General features: G+C 43.5%; 1 protein-coding gene across 6 annotated transcripts in view; it reads right to left on the bottom strand.

Annotated features, from left to right (window-relative positions):
- Positions 1 to 15,629, bottom strand: part of Fzd6 (frizzled class receptor 6) — a 32,044-nt gene that overhangs the window by 1,862 nt on the left and 14,553 nt on the right. For 5 of the 6 annotated variants that reach the window (NM_001162494.1, NM_008056.3, XM_006520438.4 and 2 more), the window contains 4 exons: positions 10,469 to 10,665; positions 4,499 to 5,516; positions 2,333 to 2,481; positions 1,104 to 1,523 (listed from right to left, as the gene is read on the bottom strand). In NM_001162494.1, coding sequence (NP_001155966.1) covers positions 1,104 to 1,523; positions 2,333 to 2,481; positions 4,499 to 5,516; positions 10,469 to 10,665 — 1,784 coding nt within the window. The remainder of the gene's footprint in view (positions 1 to 1,103; positions 1,524 to 2,332; positions 2,482 to 4,498; positions 5,517 to 10,468; positions 10,666 to 15,629) is intronic. The other variant, XM_011245455.3, reaches the window with a different exon arrangement.

The raw sequence follows: 15,629 nt of genomic DNA, 5'->3' as shown, positions 1-15,629 counted from the left end.
TCCTCCTAACCCTGTGCATTCATCCCAAAGAGCTCTAGCAGGGGATAACCCACGCAGCTCCTGGGTAGCCCTTCAAACCACAACCCTGCTGACTTCACACACTTTACCAAGTGCTATTCCTGCATGGCCGAGCACTGCGTCTCACAGCGGACACAATTACTGAGGCAGGTTCCTGCTGCCCGGCTACTGAGGCTCCATCAGTGTTAAGATGCATTAAGAGTTTAGGGCCACACTGCTGGGCATGGTGGCACACACCTTCAATGCCAGCATAGGGAAGGCAGAGGCAAGTGGATTTCTGAATTTGAGGCCAGCCTCGTTGGTCTACAGAGCTAGTTCCAGGACAGTCAGGACCAGGAACAAAAAGATGACCAAGACCTCAGCTCAAATCCAGTGAGGATGAAAGCATCTGGCTAGTTACAGCTGGGTGTATGGAGGCATCGTGGGAACACAGTATGTTCTGAAAGGGCTGGGTAATAAAACCTTGGGAACTTGCTACAGTTAGCTGTCAACATTCTGAGAAAACAAACAAACAAACAAACAAAAAACCCCAAGCTTTTGATATTGTTTGGCCATTGGGGAAAAAATTCACCGTATTCTTTCATGTTCAGAAACTAAGAACATTTAATTATCTTTGTATAAAATATCACATATAGACAGAATGAGGTAACATGCTGTTTCATTTCCTTGAGTTGTTTCTTTTCTTGCAATTTTTAGAGTTGAGGTTGGCCTTGAACTTGCCTCAAATTCATGAGCCTCCTAACTCCAGCTCCCCAGTGCTGGGATTCCAGGCATGTACCACCACACTCAGCTAGGCTGTATGGTGACAGTTTGTCCTGTATTCCAGACGCATTTTAAATACTTACCTAAGTGTCAAATATCACTAACAACTATTAAGAAACAAACATCACTTTCCAACTTGTATGTCATACATTAAGATTCTACTCAAAACTAAGAATTAAACTATTAGTAGCATATTATTAATTGAAACCAAACTCCCTTAGATTAGAAGTATAGGTAACTCATCATAAGATGCTTCTGTTCCAGATAAGGTATGTGCCAGGAAAAGATGAGTAACGCTCTCCTTCAAAGCCGGCTGACCTCACCTTCCTTCACTTGGAGCCCCCTCTGATCCATTGCTTCTCTCCTTCAGGCCGCCCGCTCGGCTTTCCCTGCCGTTCCGGTTCCCAGAGAGCTTGGAACTGGGCCCTGCAGATTCCCCACAGTCCCGATCTTTGGCGCTGGGAGTGTTTGCTCGGTCTGCTCGTCCCTCTTTGACGGATGCTTCTGGGGAGGTGTGGACTTCTGTTGAAGTTTCTTGCCCTAAGTAATCATGGTCAGCGATTGCCATGGCAGAGGTGCCATGATTTGTGGTCGCTCCTGTGCTAGTTCCCATGGACTTGGAAATGACCTTCAGCCTATGAGGCCCTGGTGCGCCATGCTTCTTCTTGTGCTTCACTTTAGAGTTGTGCTTCAGGAAGAACTCACAGGACTCTTGCAGCACTCGGCGGCTCTCACTGATGGGGCTGCGAGGGACCCAGGGAGAGAATCCGCTCAGTACATCTTAGATGCTACAGACACAACCTTTGCCCTAAGTCCACTCTGATTAGTGAGATGTTCTGTGTGGTTCGCATTATCTAGGAGATCTGAGATTCCTCTACAGTGAAGTCTTTTGTGCAAGCACCTACTTTGCTTTCACTAACAGAAGCAGCACACTTGTAAGAAGTTAAATGGCCAAAAATCAAAGTTTTGAAGGAAATGAAGCACACACCAGCATTCTGGGGCTGACTATATTTGTATCATAGAAATTGCTAACTATATGGCAAACCAGAGGGAGGGACACAGTCAGTATAAGCAATGGCCTCTGTTTTATTTCTAACATTCACGTTGACAAGTTATAGTAAAGTTATATGGGAACACAGATATGAGCTATACATAGAGTAAGTAAGACATATAGTTCTGAACTAAAGTATTTTGGAGGCAGGGTCTTGCTATCCAGGTGAGCCTCACCTCCTGCCTTGCCCTCTGGTTACATAGTGTGGTGCTAAAAGTAAGTTCTGCTTGTCCAGCTATAGCTATGAAATTTGTGTTCAGTAGTCAAATCAATTGAAAATTAATATCTATGTATGTATGTATGTATATATATGTGTGTGTGTGTATACACACACAGCACATTATACACACTATATATAATCAAAATGAACTATTTACTCATAAATATGAACTGATATCACAGAATATTTAATTGGTTTGGATTGTTATCATTCTAGGTGAAACATTAGCATTTCGATCTGTTTACTTTAAGACAATCATAAGATAACCAATCAGCTCTTACTCTCGCTTGCGGTTTCGCTTAAAGAACCCGGCCCATTCTGTGCACGTCTTTTTGCTTCCAACCCAGAAGACCGCAGAGATACCAACAATTAATGTCATCAGATATTTTATCATAAATAAAGCCAATTCTGGTCGAGCTTTTGGATTTGCCTACAAAAACAAAACAAATACTAACATACTTAAAATATAAAGAAAAATCTGCATTGTCAAAGTAAAGCTTGAACAAATTATACATTTTTAGTCTGTTTATTGCAAAAGGTTTGAAATAAGTTATATGAACAACAATTTTAAGTTCAATACATTTTTATGAAGTTCTGAACACGAAACTTCCATGTGTATCAAAATATGGCTGTTAACAGAAAAAAATACTTATGAGTGTTTTCAGAACCTTGGCATGATCTATTGCTCTTTCCTATTGATAGACTGTCCTCTCAGAATTGCGAAGATATTGGTCTGTGAGTATTTACTTATTTTTCTTTACTATAGTCTACATTTAAATATGTTTAGGGGCTACAAAAATGGCTCGGCAGTTAAGAGCAGTTGCTGCTCTTGCAGAGAATCCACGTTCAGTTCCTAGAACCTACACCGTGGATCACAGCTGTCTATAACTCCAGTTTAGAAGAACTGTCTGTGCTTTGTGGTACAAAGCTTACACGTGATGTATATACACACATGCTTGCAAACACTTACATGCACAAAAAGTAAAAATTAAAACATAAAAACAGTTAAACTCATATTTTATAATCTTTCTGCATTAATGCACATTATATTAAATTTTGATTGGCTACCACAAAACAAGTATTAGTAAGATGTAAAAGTATACAAATTTGATAAAAAGTAAAGTCACACTTTTGTTTAAAGCATGCTAGTCTTAATATATTTATTAAATAACAATATTTTCAAACATTATTGTAAGTGTTCAAATGTAAAAGTATTACACATATTGCACAGCTTTTTGTAACTACTACCCCTGGGAACCCCACCCACACCAGCACAGAGCAAGCTTTGCTTGAAGGTTTGTTTCTTTGTGAGTTCTAACTTACTCAACTAGCCCCTATTTAAACATATTTAGGTTAGTTCCCATGTAATTCCAACTGCTAATAATGTTGCAGTGTTCATCTCTATATCACTTAAATTGATTCTTCAGGAGGAGCTAAAAAAAAGAAATAGGGAGAGAGGGTAGGCAGAGGGAGAGGGAGGGTAGGGAGAGGGAGAGGGAGGGAGGGAGGGAGGGTAGGCAGAGGGAGAGGGAGGGAGGGAGGGAGGGAAGGTAGAGGGAGAGGGAGGGTAGGCAGAGGGAGAGGGAGGGAGGGAGGGAGGGAGAGATGGAGGGAGGGAGGGAGGGTAGGCAGAGGGAGAGGGTGCAGAAAGGAAAGCTGTCAGGTGTGCACCGTGCCATGCTACTGTTCTGCCACTCAGCTGCATCTCCAGCCAGATAAAATCTGTTTACTTTAATTAATTAATTTACTTGAGACCGAGTCTTGCTACATTCCCAGGCTGACTTTAAACTCAACAATCCTCTCCCTTGGCCTCCTAAGTATATAGGCACAATGCATACTGCTAAAATGTATTTTTTTTAATCCCCAAACTTTCATTTAAAAATTCAATGAAATTCTGTAACAAATTATATATTTTCAGGAATTTACAATTTTTAATCTAAAAACGCAGCCCCTTATAGTAATCCTCAGCCTCAGACACAGGGAACGTACTTTCTATTGTGTGTTCTTCTCAGTTAAGAATGGCAGGATGGGCTGGGCAAAAGGCAAAGTCTATTTTTAGATACACACACTGCACAAAAGGTTAAGCCCAAACATAGGGGTTTCCTACTAACCAAAGAGGTGGGGAAAAAAAAACCCTCTCCAATTCAGTAGATACTTTTTCTTTTCTTATGATGAGGCCTATTCTTCATAGTCTGCTTTTCATACACCGACTTAATTGTTGTTTTCACTTTAATGTTTGAAATATTTACAGGAGACTTGCTGTATTGTAACAGAGCTACTGCTTGAAGAAAGCACTCCTGGGCCAGTCCCCAGCCTGGCTACGACACCGGGGCTTACTCCCTGTGTCTGATAGCTCTCCTTAACTAAAGTCTACTTTTATGACCATGACAAGTGCACTTCTAGGAACATGAAGGTAAAGAGTGGCATATTCCAATGCTAGCACCTACCTGGTAAGGGCACGGGATGCGGTACTGGTGACAATGATCAGAGAACCATGTCATCTCCCAGGTGATCCTGTTCACTAGCTCATAGACATAGCAACCGAGAAGTGTCACTAAGGGCACAAGATACAGGCCACTGAAGACTCCGATGCGAATCATGAATTTCTTTAGCTTCTCTTGGTTCCGGCCATCATGCTGTATGACTTGTCGGACATGATTCAAGGAGATGATGCCGGCTAAGAGGAGAGACAGCCCAACAAATACGCAGAGGCACAGAGGCAGAAGGACGAAGTAGCGAGAGGCGTCCAGGTCATACAGGCCAACGAAGCAAACGCCGCTAATGTTGTCTCCTTCAACCTTATTCATAGCGAGCAGCATGACGGTCAGGAACCCGGGCGCCCCCCAGGCAACGGCATGGAACCACACTGCTTTTTGTTCAATAGCTTCGCAACTCCATTTTCTCCCGGCAGCTAAGAACCACGTAATGGTGAGAATCACCCACCACACGGTGCCAGCCATTGTAAAAAAATACAGAAACATAAATACCACACTGCAAGCCTTATTCTTTGACCCTAGGACAACGGTGTCCCCGAGCTCCAGCTTCTCGTCTGCCTTATTACAAGCCGTGCTATTGCCCAGCAAAAACCCCACGAAGTACATGAGAGAGACAATGCTGTAGCAGACAGAGTAATAGATAATTGGTCTCTCTGGGTATCTGAATCGTCTAACGTCAATTAAAAATGTAAGGAACGTGAACAGAGTTGCACAAAGACAAAATATTGAAACTATTCCTATGAAACTTTTGGCAAAGTCTAGTTCATCACTTTTAAAATACATATTGGGGCACGGAGGGGCACACTGTTCAATTCCCAGAAACCTATAGCCTTGGTCCCCGGAAGTCCTAAGGTGCTTTGGACACCAAAATCCAATGTCTCTTGGGACTTGATCTGATTTCTTCTGTGGCCCAGAAAGCTCTGTGTGTGGATGAGAAGTTACAGGAACAGTGTCATCACAGTGTGGCAATCTGTAAAGTTTACAAAAATTCAATGTCACGTCATCACTTTTTAAATTTTTAAAAAATATTTTCATTAATTCTTCGAGGATTTCACACATGCATACAATGTATTTTGATAATATTCCCCCTTCCCTTCACTCCTCTCAGATCTACTCCCCACTTTATTTTATCCTATGTTTCCAAGTATAAACCATGACTTTGCTGCATTCACAGATGTTGGGAGACATACATGCAAGGCTGAGTAGACATCTCTTGGGCTGGGTGAACATTAGAGACTGACTGGAAACTGTGCTGTTTATGAAGCCTCAGCTCACGAGAGAGAAAAAGGGAGAAAAGGGAGGGAGGGAGGGAGGAGTAAGAGCTGACCTTAGTACCACACACCTTGATCCCAGCACTTGGGAGGCAGAGGCAGGCTGATCTCTGTGAGCTGGAGACCAGCCTGGTCTACATAGTTAGTTCAAGGTTAGCCAGAGCTACATAGAGAGACCCTGTCTCCAAAGACAGAAAGATAGAAATATATTCCTGTAAAACGAAAACTCACGATCTTTTGGCTTTGTTTAAAAATGGTAACATGGTCAATTTCTGCTTAGGACCTTTAAATAAAGCAGTGTAGCAGCATGGACGGCCACGGCTTCTTTCCCATCTTCTTCTATTTTCTCTCTTCTCAGAAGCGTTAATTGCCAGAAATTTGGTTTTTATTCTCCTCAAGCATTGAAAGGTATTTTACTATATTATTTACTAGTCACAACCTTATATAGTAGTTTCACAGGCTCTGAACTTTATATAAATGAAGTCATGCCACTAATTTCTTTCTACTGATAACACTAGTTTTTCGTCTACGATTGACAGGTGTCAGTCAGCTGCATCAATTTCACTGTGTGATAGATAGCAGGTCAATGTGTGAGTGCTGACAGCTCCTCTGTGAAGGATGCTCACGTATTTTTCTACTTTAGAACACAAGGGGCCAGCAATGGCTCAGCAGGTACAGGCGCTTGCTGCCAAACCTAACAATCTAAGTTTGCTGTCTAGGCTCCTCATGGTGGAAGGAGAGAGCCAACACCCACAAGCTATCCCCTGACCGCCACACAAGTGCTGCAACATGCACACACCACCTGTCATAATGAATTTTTAAAAAGGACTAACCAACAATCTTGCTGGTGGCTCAGAATCTACTAGGAGTTTCTATAGATTTTTCCAGATTTAGGAGTAGGGGCATTTTCAATTTACCACATATTATTCCATTGTTTTGGATGATAGTTATGCATCTAACAGAATGTGTGAACTCTACAGAGAATACTTTCTTCAGCCTAGAGATAAAATACAAAAACAAAACCAAAAAACCAGTCTTCCCCAAGTTACTGTGTGAGGTTTCACTATATAAACAAAATATTTAAAATTCTAAGTCCCTAATGTCTAGAGAATAGGAAACAAAATATTAAAGTGCAAAGTTCAATGAACTGATGAAGACCATTTATAAGTTTACTGTGCTTAAGACCCTCTCCGGTGTGTCACTATGTAGACCAGGCTGGCCTAAACCTGATTCGTACCTCAGGCTGTCCTCCAACTTGGGATCCTCCCACCTTAGCCCTTAGTGCTAAGATAACATGTATGTACCACCATACCTGGCTTTCAAAATCTATTTTCTTACTATGAACTATAACTGCAATTGGTCAAACCTACAAAATATTAATCACATTAATCACATTTATTCACTGTCATAGAAAGGGCCAGGCAGAATAACTGAGGTGAAAAAAGTGTATTCCTGAGATTCTTATATATAATAAAGACAATTTTACCCTGCCCAAATATTACAGTAATACTGGTGTGAATTACAGGCAGATGTGAGCCACCCGGTGTGGATGCTGGGAACGAAACCCCAGTCCTCTGCAAGAGTACTACATGTCACAACCATTGAGCCATCTCTCCAGCTCCAAAGTGTGTCAGCTCCAAAGTGTGTCTTCTTGAAAACAGGACAGGCACACAGAAAAAGGGTGGCTATGAAAATAAGGGAAAGAAAGAGCAAGACAAGCCAGATCCCAGGACCCTTGCACTGTGGTGAGTAGGCTGTGCTGCAGGGAAAGGCAGGTGAGCAAGAAAGGATGGGGAGAAAGGTACAGAGTTAGAAGAGGCACTGACAAACTCTCAAGAGAGTGCCCAGAGCCACGACTTTGCTGTACAGTTCTGGCATAAAATGTGTGCCTGGGCCTTGACAAGCTGGGGAACCTGCTTCCGCCAAGAACTGGGTTGCTTTTCTGCTTGTTCCAAAGCAAAGGCACTTGGCAGGGAAGAGGCACCGTCCTGGGGTCTGAGAGCCTAAGGTGTGCCATTGTTCCAGTGTCCCAAAGGCAAACAGAAGCGCCTGTGTAGCTGTCAAATCCTTCAGCAGGCCAGGACCCGGGCTCTAGTCAGAGACTCTCTTGCTTTTGTATTTGCAAAATAAGATGCTATCAGACTGTGAAGACTGTTTTTACATCTAGGAAGAAGTTAGAATATTTGTAGTAATAAAATGGAGTTTAAAAAGAAGTGTTCGTCTGCTTTACAGAAGTGAGAAATGGTTTGATTTGGGGTTTATATAATTTCTTTAAAAATGGAGATTCCACTTCCTATGGCAATGTATCAAGTAGTCCCAACACAAAACAAATTTGACTTGGTGTAAGAAAACAATGTTTGTTCTCAACAAAATCCAACTTTACAGAGTATAACTCCAAAAAGGGGGAAATGTCAGCTTAGGGACCAGTGCATGATTCTGGGAGTCATGACCCCTCCTGCTTTGACACAATCCCACCAAGAGCAAACATCTTGCCCACAGATGTTACCGTCAAGAACACCTAGAATTTACTGATTTCATTTTCCTGCCACTAAGCTGTAAGACCCCTGATGATGGGAATTCTTTTCTGTGGCATCTTTGGTGTGTATGACAGGACAGACACACAGTAAGAACGCAGTGAGTGGGTACAGATTCAAATGTCCCCCTGTTCCCTCAAGCTGCCACCCTTAGTGATCTGAGCATACTGTGGACATATCAGTAAACTCTGGCTGCTTAGCTCTCTTCCCCAGTCATGACCCCTAGCCACGTTGGCTGTCTCTAGTTATGACACAGGAATCAACTCAGGTATCCTGTCCCTGGTCTGTAAGCTCAGATTTTACAGTGTGTTTATCAGAAACCATCTGCAATGCTTCTTTATACCTCACTGGGACATCCCATTTCTACATGACAATCCTTTAATTTTTCCACCTCAGTCCTCATCCATTTAAAACAGTCGCAGACTAAATTAGTGCTGAGACAACCCCCTTCTCAGTTTTCTTTCATCCTACTCTTCTTCCTATTATTTACTTTATGAGCATGAGTATTTTGTCTCAATGTTTGTATGTGTATCCTGTGCATGCCTGGTGACATCGCAGGCTAAAAGAAAGCATCAGATTTCCTGGAATTGGTCTAATGGGTGGTTGTGAGCTGACATGTGGGCACTGGGAATTGAACCTGAGTCCACTGCAAGCCATCTCTCCAGCCCCTCATATTATCTTTGCACTGTATCCATCTGAACTTCAACCACAGATAAACCCAAATATCTACTTCCCAAATATACAGGCCCAAGTATCCCACCACTGTTGCCACATGTTTCAACAGACCAGAGTGTGCACTACACCCTCAGGATCACCCACATTACCTGAAGGGTTAGTGCCTCTACACACTCTACACACCTGTCACTTCTCAAATGTACAGACTCAGCAGGATGCAGTGCAGACGCCAGCTATTCCCAATAGGATTCCTTTAGGCCCCTTGGTGACCACATGATCCTCCTACTCTGAGCCATCCTGACCTCCATCCTCGCTACAGTGGAGGACCCTACTAGCTACCCTGCGCTCGGGATCCTGTGTTCTCCTCAGACAACTTCTAGGGACTGTCTCCTCTACCTTCTATCTGCCTGCCTTTCCCTTGATCCTGAAAGTTCTTAGTCAGTCCTTGCTCCTTTATTCCTTACTAAACCTGTCCAGTACGACCCCAACCACAGACAAACTCCACTGTCTGTCTCCTATCCTTCGCCCCACCACTTTAGTAAAAGTGAAGGCTCCCCGAGAGTGGCCCGTCGGACACTTCCTCACCACTGGGTCCCTCCCTCTGTTCTGGACACACATTCATTTCCCACTTTCCTTATTAGTTCAATTGGGACCAAATGATTGACATCTTGACAAACAAACTCAGAGGCTGTTGAGGTGAGCTCTGTATCTTCCCTCACTTCCTCCTCAGCAAAGCTAGAAAATGAGGTGGCCTGGAGTCCTGAGACAAACTGCCATGAAGAGCTTTTCAACAACCCTCATGAGACAGTAGTATGAGTGCCCTGTTCTACACAGAGGCCATTCCCACCCTCACACACCTGTGAGCTCACTGCTCTGAGCAGGAAGTCATGCTAGATGGAGCTGAGGGGCCTGACCGTTGCTTGCACCACAGCTTTTCTTACGCGTGCTGCTATAGGTACACTGCCTTGCTGTTTTGTTCTATTTTCTTTTTGAGGCGAGGTCTCACGCTACAGCCTAGACTGGCCTTGAGCTCTTGACCTGCCTAGCACAGCCTCCTGGGCACTGAGATGTAGGCATGCCCCACCTTGCTCAGTTTCTCACAGGTCGAGCTCACTCATATCACAAGGTATCTGGACAAGCTGTTCTTGTTGCCTGCAGTGTTCGTCCCCTCTCCATCACCTAAGTAACTCAGCCTTATCTTCCATTCTTTAGCTCAACAGTCAATCCTCTTGACCACTCCCCATCCCAGTGTAGGCACCAGTACGTTCTCGTATGGCTAACCAGAAGTCTACGGTGCTCACCCCCACCGTGCCTACCTATGAGGGTGGAGCAAATACCATCAGTCAAACAGAGTGAGTCGTAAGTTGACGCGCTAACAATACTAAAGTGCCATTTGTCTTTAGTATTTGTAGTTTTCATTCTCACTGGAAAGAATCACTTACCTGTTACATTCAAGTTCTTCAGGCCATCGGATGCCAAAAGTGTCCATTAGTTTTTTGCAATCAGAAACTATTTTCTCACACAATTTCCGACAGGGTAGAACTACATGAATTTGCTCTGTGCAGGTTGGTATAAAAGCTTGGCAAAGGAACATTTCAATGTTTGGTGAACATTCTAGATTTGCAAGATGCAGAAAGTGCTATTAAAAAAATAGAGAGATCCAGTTAGGAAAATGTTAATCATAAATGCTTAAAGAGAATACTTTTTCACCTACCTTCGAAATGAGTCTTAAATTCTCTTTCAATGTGTTTAAATTTTGAGGTAGTAACACTTTCTGTTAAATTTATGTATGAGCTCCTCATACAAGATGGAAATTATGATGTTATAGGATGTACCTTTTTCAAGAAGTCATGCTTTGTCATTGTTCATGCATCCCATCTGCACAGACATTCATTATTCAGTTATATTTAATATTTATAAGAGATGCCATGGGGTAGCAGACACCACTCTAGGCCCTGAGGATGCAGCAGTGAACAGAATAGTCAGAGGTCCTTCTTCCTTTAATTTAATCCTAGTGGGAAGGGTAAACGTTAAGAAACACATGGTATCTAATGACGTTGTAGATATAGGTAGGGACAGTAAAGGGTGGAACATGACAGAATCCTTTAGATGGGAGTAGAGGATGCCTGTGCAGCTATTCTGACAGGAGAGCAGAATCAGTGAGGTCAGAAGAAATGGCTGGCAGAGTGGAGGACAGCGGGTGCCACTGCATGTGACAGCCACCACCCGAAGCCCAGTGGTAAATTCCGGTATTTGCTCTATTTACATCACCAACCGCCACAACTCCAGTTTCTGAAGATTTTTCCTTTGGTTTTAGAGGACACTAACTCTTCTGGATGTCACCTCATTGCTGCTCTTCTGATCTTCTTACTTCTAAGCAAGGGAAATGCCCTAGAGCATAGATCCCGAAACACTCCCGCCAGAACACTGCTCCAGGAAAAACCACCAGCCCCATTTCTCTGTGCACTCCACATGTGAACATCTGCTTCCTGACAACTTCATTTGTCACCAACAACACCTCACACTCCGTCCGTCTGTCTACCACACTCAGCCCTGGTACTCCAAACAGTCCCACGGTTATCCATACCTCACGGTGCTCAAGCTGCTCAGGCCGCGGACCTTGGGACCCAACCTCTACCCTTTCCTTTCACATTATATCCAGTCCATCAACAAATCTTGCGATTCTCCCTTCACAAGATATATTTCGAATTTGACCATTTGCCACTGCTGCCACCCAGTCAAAGGCACCGTATCCTTCCTGGCCCACTGAAAGCCTCCTGTGGGTCTCACTGCATCCCACGCTTGCTAAACTTACATCCACCACTCCATAGTTCCACCAATGTGATTATCTGAAACCTAGGTCCAAGGACTCCACCAGACCATGTCAAAGTCTTTACCAAGCCTGCGGGCTTCAAGACCCCAGACCCCACACTGGCTCCAGTCTGTCTTCTGCCACCCGCTCTCCTTTGCTTCTCTTTCCATGCTGCTCCTGCCTTGGGCTTTGCACCCTTCACTCTGCCAGCCATGACTTCTGCTTGCCTTTCACCTGCGCAGGCGGTGAGAGGATTCTGTCATGTTCCACCCTTTACTGTCCCTACCTATATCTACCACATCATTAGATACCATGTGTTTCTTAACGTTTACCCTTCCCACTAGGATTAAATTAAAGGAAGAAGGACCTCTGATTATTCTGTTCGCTGCTGTATCCTCAGGGCCTAGTGTGGTGTCTGCTACCCCATGGCATCTCTTGTAAATGCTAAATATCACGGGATAATGAACGCCTTGCAGATGGAAAGAATGAACAATGACAATGCCAAAACAATCAGACCAGAAAGAAAGAGCACAGCCGCAGTTCCAGGGACGAATATGCAAAGGAAATAATTCTGAACACTTCACATACGTCACATGCCGGAAGGCAATGAAGGAACAATTCTAAAACTCAGATGGAAAGTCACTTTAAAAAAAGAATTCTATATCTAGCCAACTATTTAGGTTACGGTAAAATAATGAGATTTTTGGACCTGGAAAGAATTTTAAAAATTAGCTCTCAAATTAAAAGTAGAATATGTACTGAGAAGGTCCCTCCTGCAGCAGTGGGAACAAATACAGAGACTCACAGCCAGACATTATATGCAGAGAGTGAGAGACCTTGGATAACCAGCCCTATTGGCTGATCCTAATGTCTCCATCAAATCCCTCCTATCAGAAATCAGGGTACCTCAGCAGAGGCAGAGGGGGGGGGGAAGGACTGTAATTCAGAGGAGACAGAGGACACCAAGGACACAAAGTGCCCTGAATCAACAGGATCTATGCACATGTGACCGAACAGAGGCTGGGACAACTTGCACAGGATTACACAGGTCAGTGTCAGATGGCATCCTAGAGCAGAATGGAGAAATGGACACATGTCTCCATCCTAACCCAGAAGCTGTCTCCAATTGATAAGCATCTGCAAAAGAATGTAGTTTCCTCCAAGGGAGTCTCACTAGGGAAAAGAAACCACTCTTAGTGGTGGGCTGTGTGCCCAGTGGTGCATGCCATGGAAACAGAGCGCAACGGTGTCTGTGGAGGCTCCTTGTGCTACACTCTCAGGCTGGCCTTTCCTCTTTCCTGTTTTTCTTTTCATTTTATTTTACTTACATATTTTTCTTCTCTAATTTTACCCTACAGGTCCCTTATATATACATTAGGGCTTCCCGTTTACTGTTTTGATGGGGTTCCTGAGTGTGCAGACAAGTGGGTCACTGTTTCTGCATCTTCTCTTGGACTCTTTTCCTTCTGCTTGTTTTGTTCTACTCGGAAGTGTTAGTTTTGATTTTTATCACATTAAATTATATTCTTATGTTATAATATGTTATATTCTATTTGTTTTCTATTGAGACAGAAAGGGAGTGGATCTGGATGGGAGGGGGGAGGAGCTGGGAGCAGTAGAGAGAGGAGATCATAGTCAAGATATATGATGTGATAGAAAAAAATCTACTTTCAATAAGAGAGGGGGAAAGTAGAGTATGTAGCATACCTAATAAAAACATTGATGAAAATATGAAAAAGGAAAACAACAAAGAAGGATGCATAACTCAAGGATGCAGGACTCTAGGATGCAGGACTCGAGGATGCAGGACTCTAGGATACAGGACTCTAGGATGCAGGACTAGAGGATGCAGGACTCTAGGATGCAGGACTCTAGGATGCAGGACTCTAGGATGCAGGACTCTAGGATACAGGACTCTAGAATGCAGGACTCTAGGATGCAGGACTAGAGGATGCAGGACTCTAGGATGCAGGACTCAAGGATGTTCTTTCTTATGCTGAGCTAGCTCTCCAGCCCAGGTCACTGAGATGCGCCCATGTTGTCCACTCCCTCTAACTACTGAGTAGTATCTATCACACTGTGCTACCACATCATCATTCGTTAACTCATTCATCCGGCTGTTAATGAGACAGTCTGAAGGGGACATGGGATATTTGAATATAGAATAACTACTAGCAGGCAGTTAAAAGAGTGATGTAGATAAGATGCTTAAAGGATATAGATTTGTGGCAGGAAAGACGGCTCAGCAGGTAAGAGCATCTGCCATTCTTCCAGAGAACCTGAGTTCAGATCTTAGCATCCAAACTGGACAGCTTACAACTGTCTGTAATTTGGCTCCAGATAATCCAATTCCTTTTCATGCCCCTGAAGACACACACCCTCAAAACACAGACACAGACACAGACACAGACACAGACACAGACACAGACACACAGACACACACACACACCCTCAAAACACAGACACAGACACACACACACACACTCAAAACACAGACACAGACACACACACACACACACACACCCTCAAAGCACAGAGACACACACACACACACAGAACTATGTGTGTCTATGTACATAGACACATGTACATACATGAATAAACAATAAGATATAGCTTTAAGAATCCACACTCTTAAGATCATCAGCATAAAGCTGACATCACACATAGAGAAGGTGAAGTATGAAAGGACTGAACTTCTGATTTGAGAGGAATGTACTGAACCTACGTATTAGCATAATTTCCCCACAGAAAAGAAGATGTTGTCATCGACACATTAAAAAAAACAAAAACTGCCTAAAGTCATAGCCATATTACCAAACATGCAAAGAAACCTAGGAAAAGCTTGCTGGTGGATTATAAGATTTGAGAAGCTTCTGGAAGATAAAAAGAAATAGGGTTTGTGTTTTCTTCAGTATGACCAACTAAAATAGGTCATAAACCATTTAGATTTTGAATAACCTGCAACAAATACACTTTAAACTACGCTCAATTCAACTTATACCTAATAAAATTTTCTTAAAATATAAAGAGCATTAAAAAAAAAAACCAGGAAAAAAAGGAGAGATGGATGATTCCATGGTCACAATGAGGCACAGACAGAGGGCCAAGTTACACTCCACAGAGAGATCTCATCTCAAAACTTGCAGAACCCACACCCAACAATCACCCAACAATAGCTTTAGAGAATGTTGGACCCACGGAAAGTTCACCTGACCTAATGAGGCAAAGTGACTGCACAAAAACAGGGCCACCACAGTTGGTATTCTGACATTCTGGTTGTGGGCCAAGCATTTAAGAATGACCTAGCCATCTCTCCAGCCCACAGCTGGTATTCTGTAAACCCCTGAGCCTTTGCCATTAAAAGGAGCACTTAATGGTCAGCCTTTCACCAGGCATGGAAAATGCCAGGCCACGTGAGAATCCTCTTCTGAGGCTGAGGCAAGGCAAGGAGGCGTGAACAGCTGGTACACTTACGCCATTGTTAATGCTGTCCTCAACAAGCCTAATTCTAGAATAACATTTCTGGGTGTCTGATAGCCACTCTGGCTAGGGAAACAGGTAGACTAACTACAGACCTCCACTTCACCTTCTGTTCCTCCAAATCAAACCCCCCAGTCTCATCCGCAGCTCAGCAACACAGCAACACTGCAGCCGCCCTTTCTCCCTGCCCCAACTTCTCTCTGCCCCTACCTCCAGTGTATCAAACAGATCTTCCCCTCCTGACTTCCCAGCCCCCAACTCCAGCGGGCACTCCCTGGGAACCCACAGGCCACACTGGGCAGGGACGA

Source organism: Mus musculus, chromosome 15, assembly GCF_000001635.26.
Source record: "Mus musculus strain C57BL/6J chromosome 15, GRCm38.p6 C57BL/6J".
Lineage (NCBI taxonomy): Eukaryota > Metazoa > Chordata > Mammalia > Rodentia > Muridae > Mus > Mus musculus.
The sequence above is the reverse complement of the archived record's forward strand: the minus strand, read 5'-3'. Positions and strand labels throughout refer to the sequence as shown.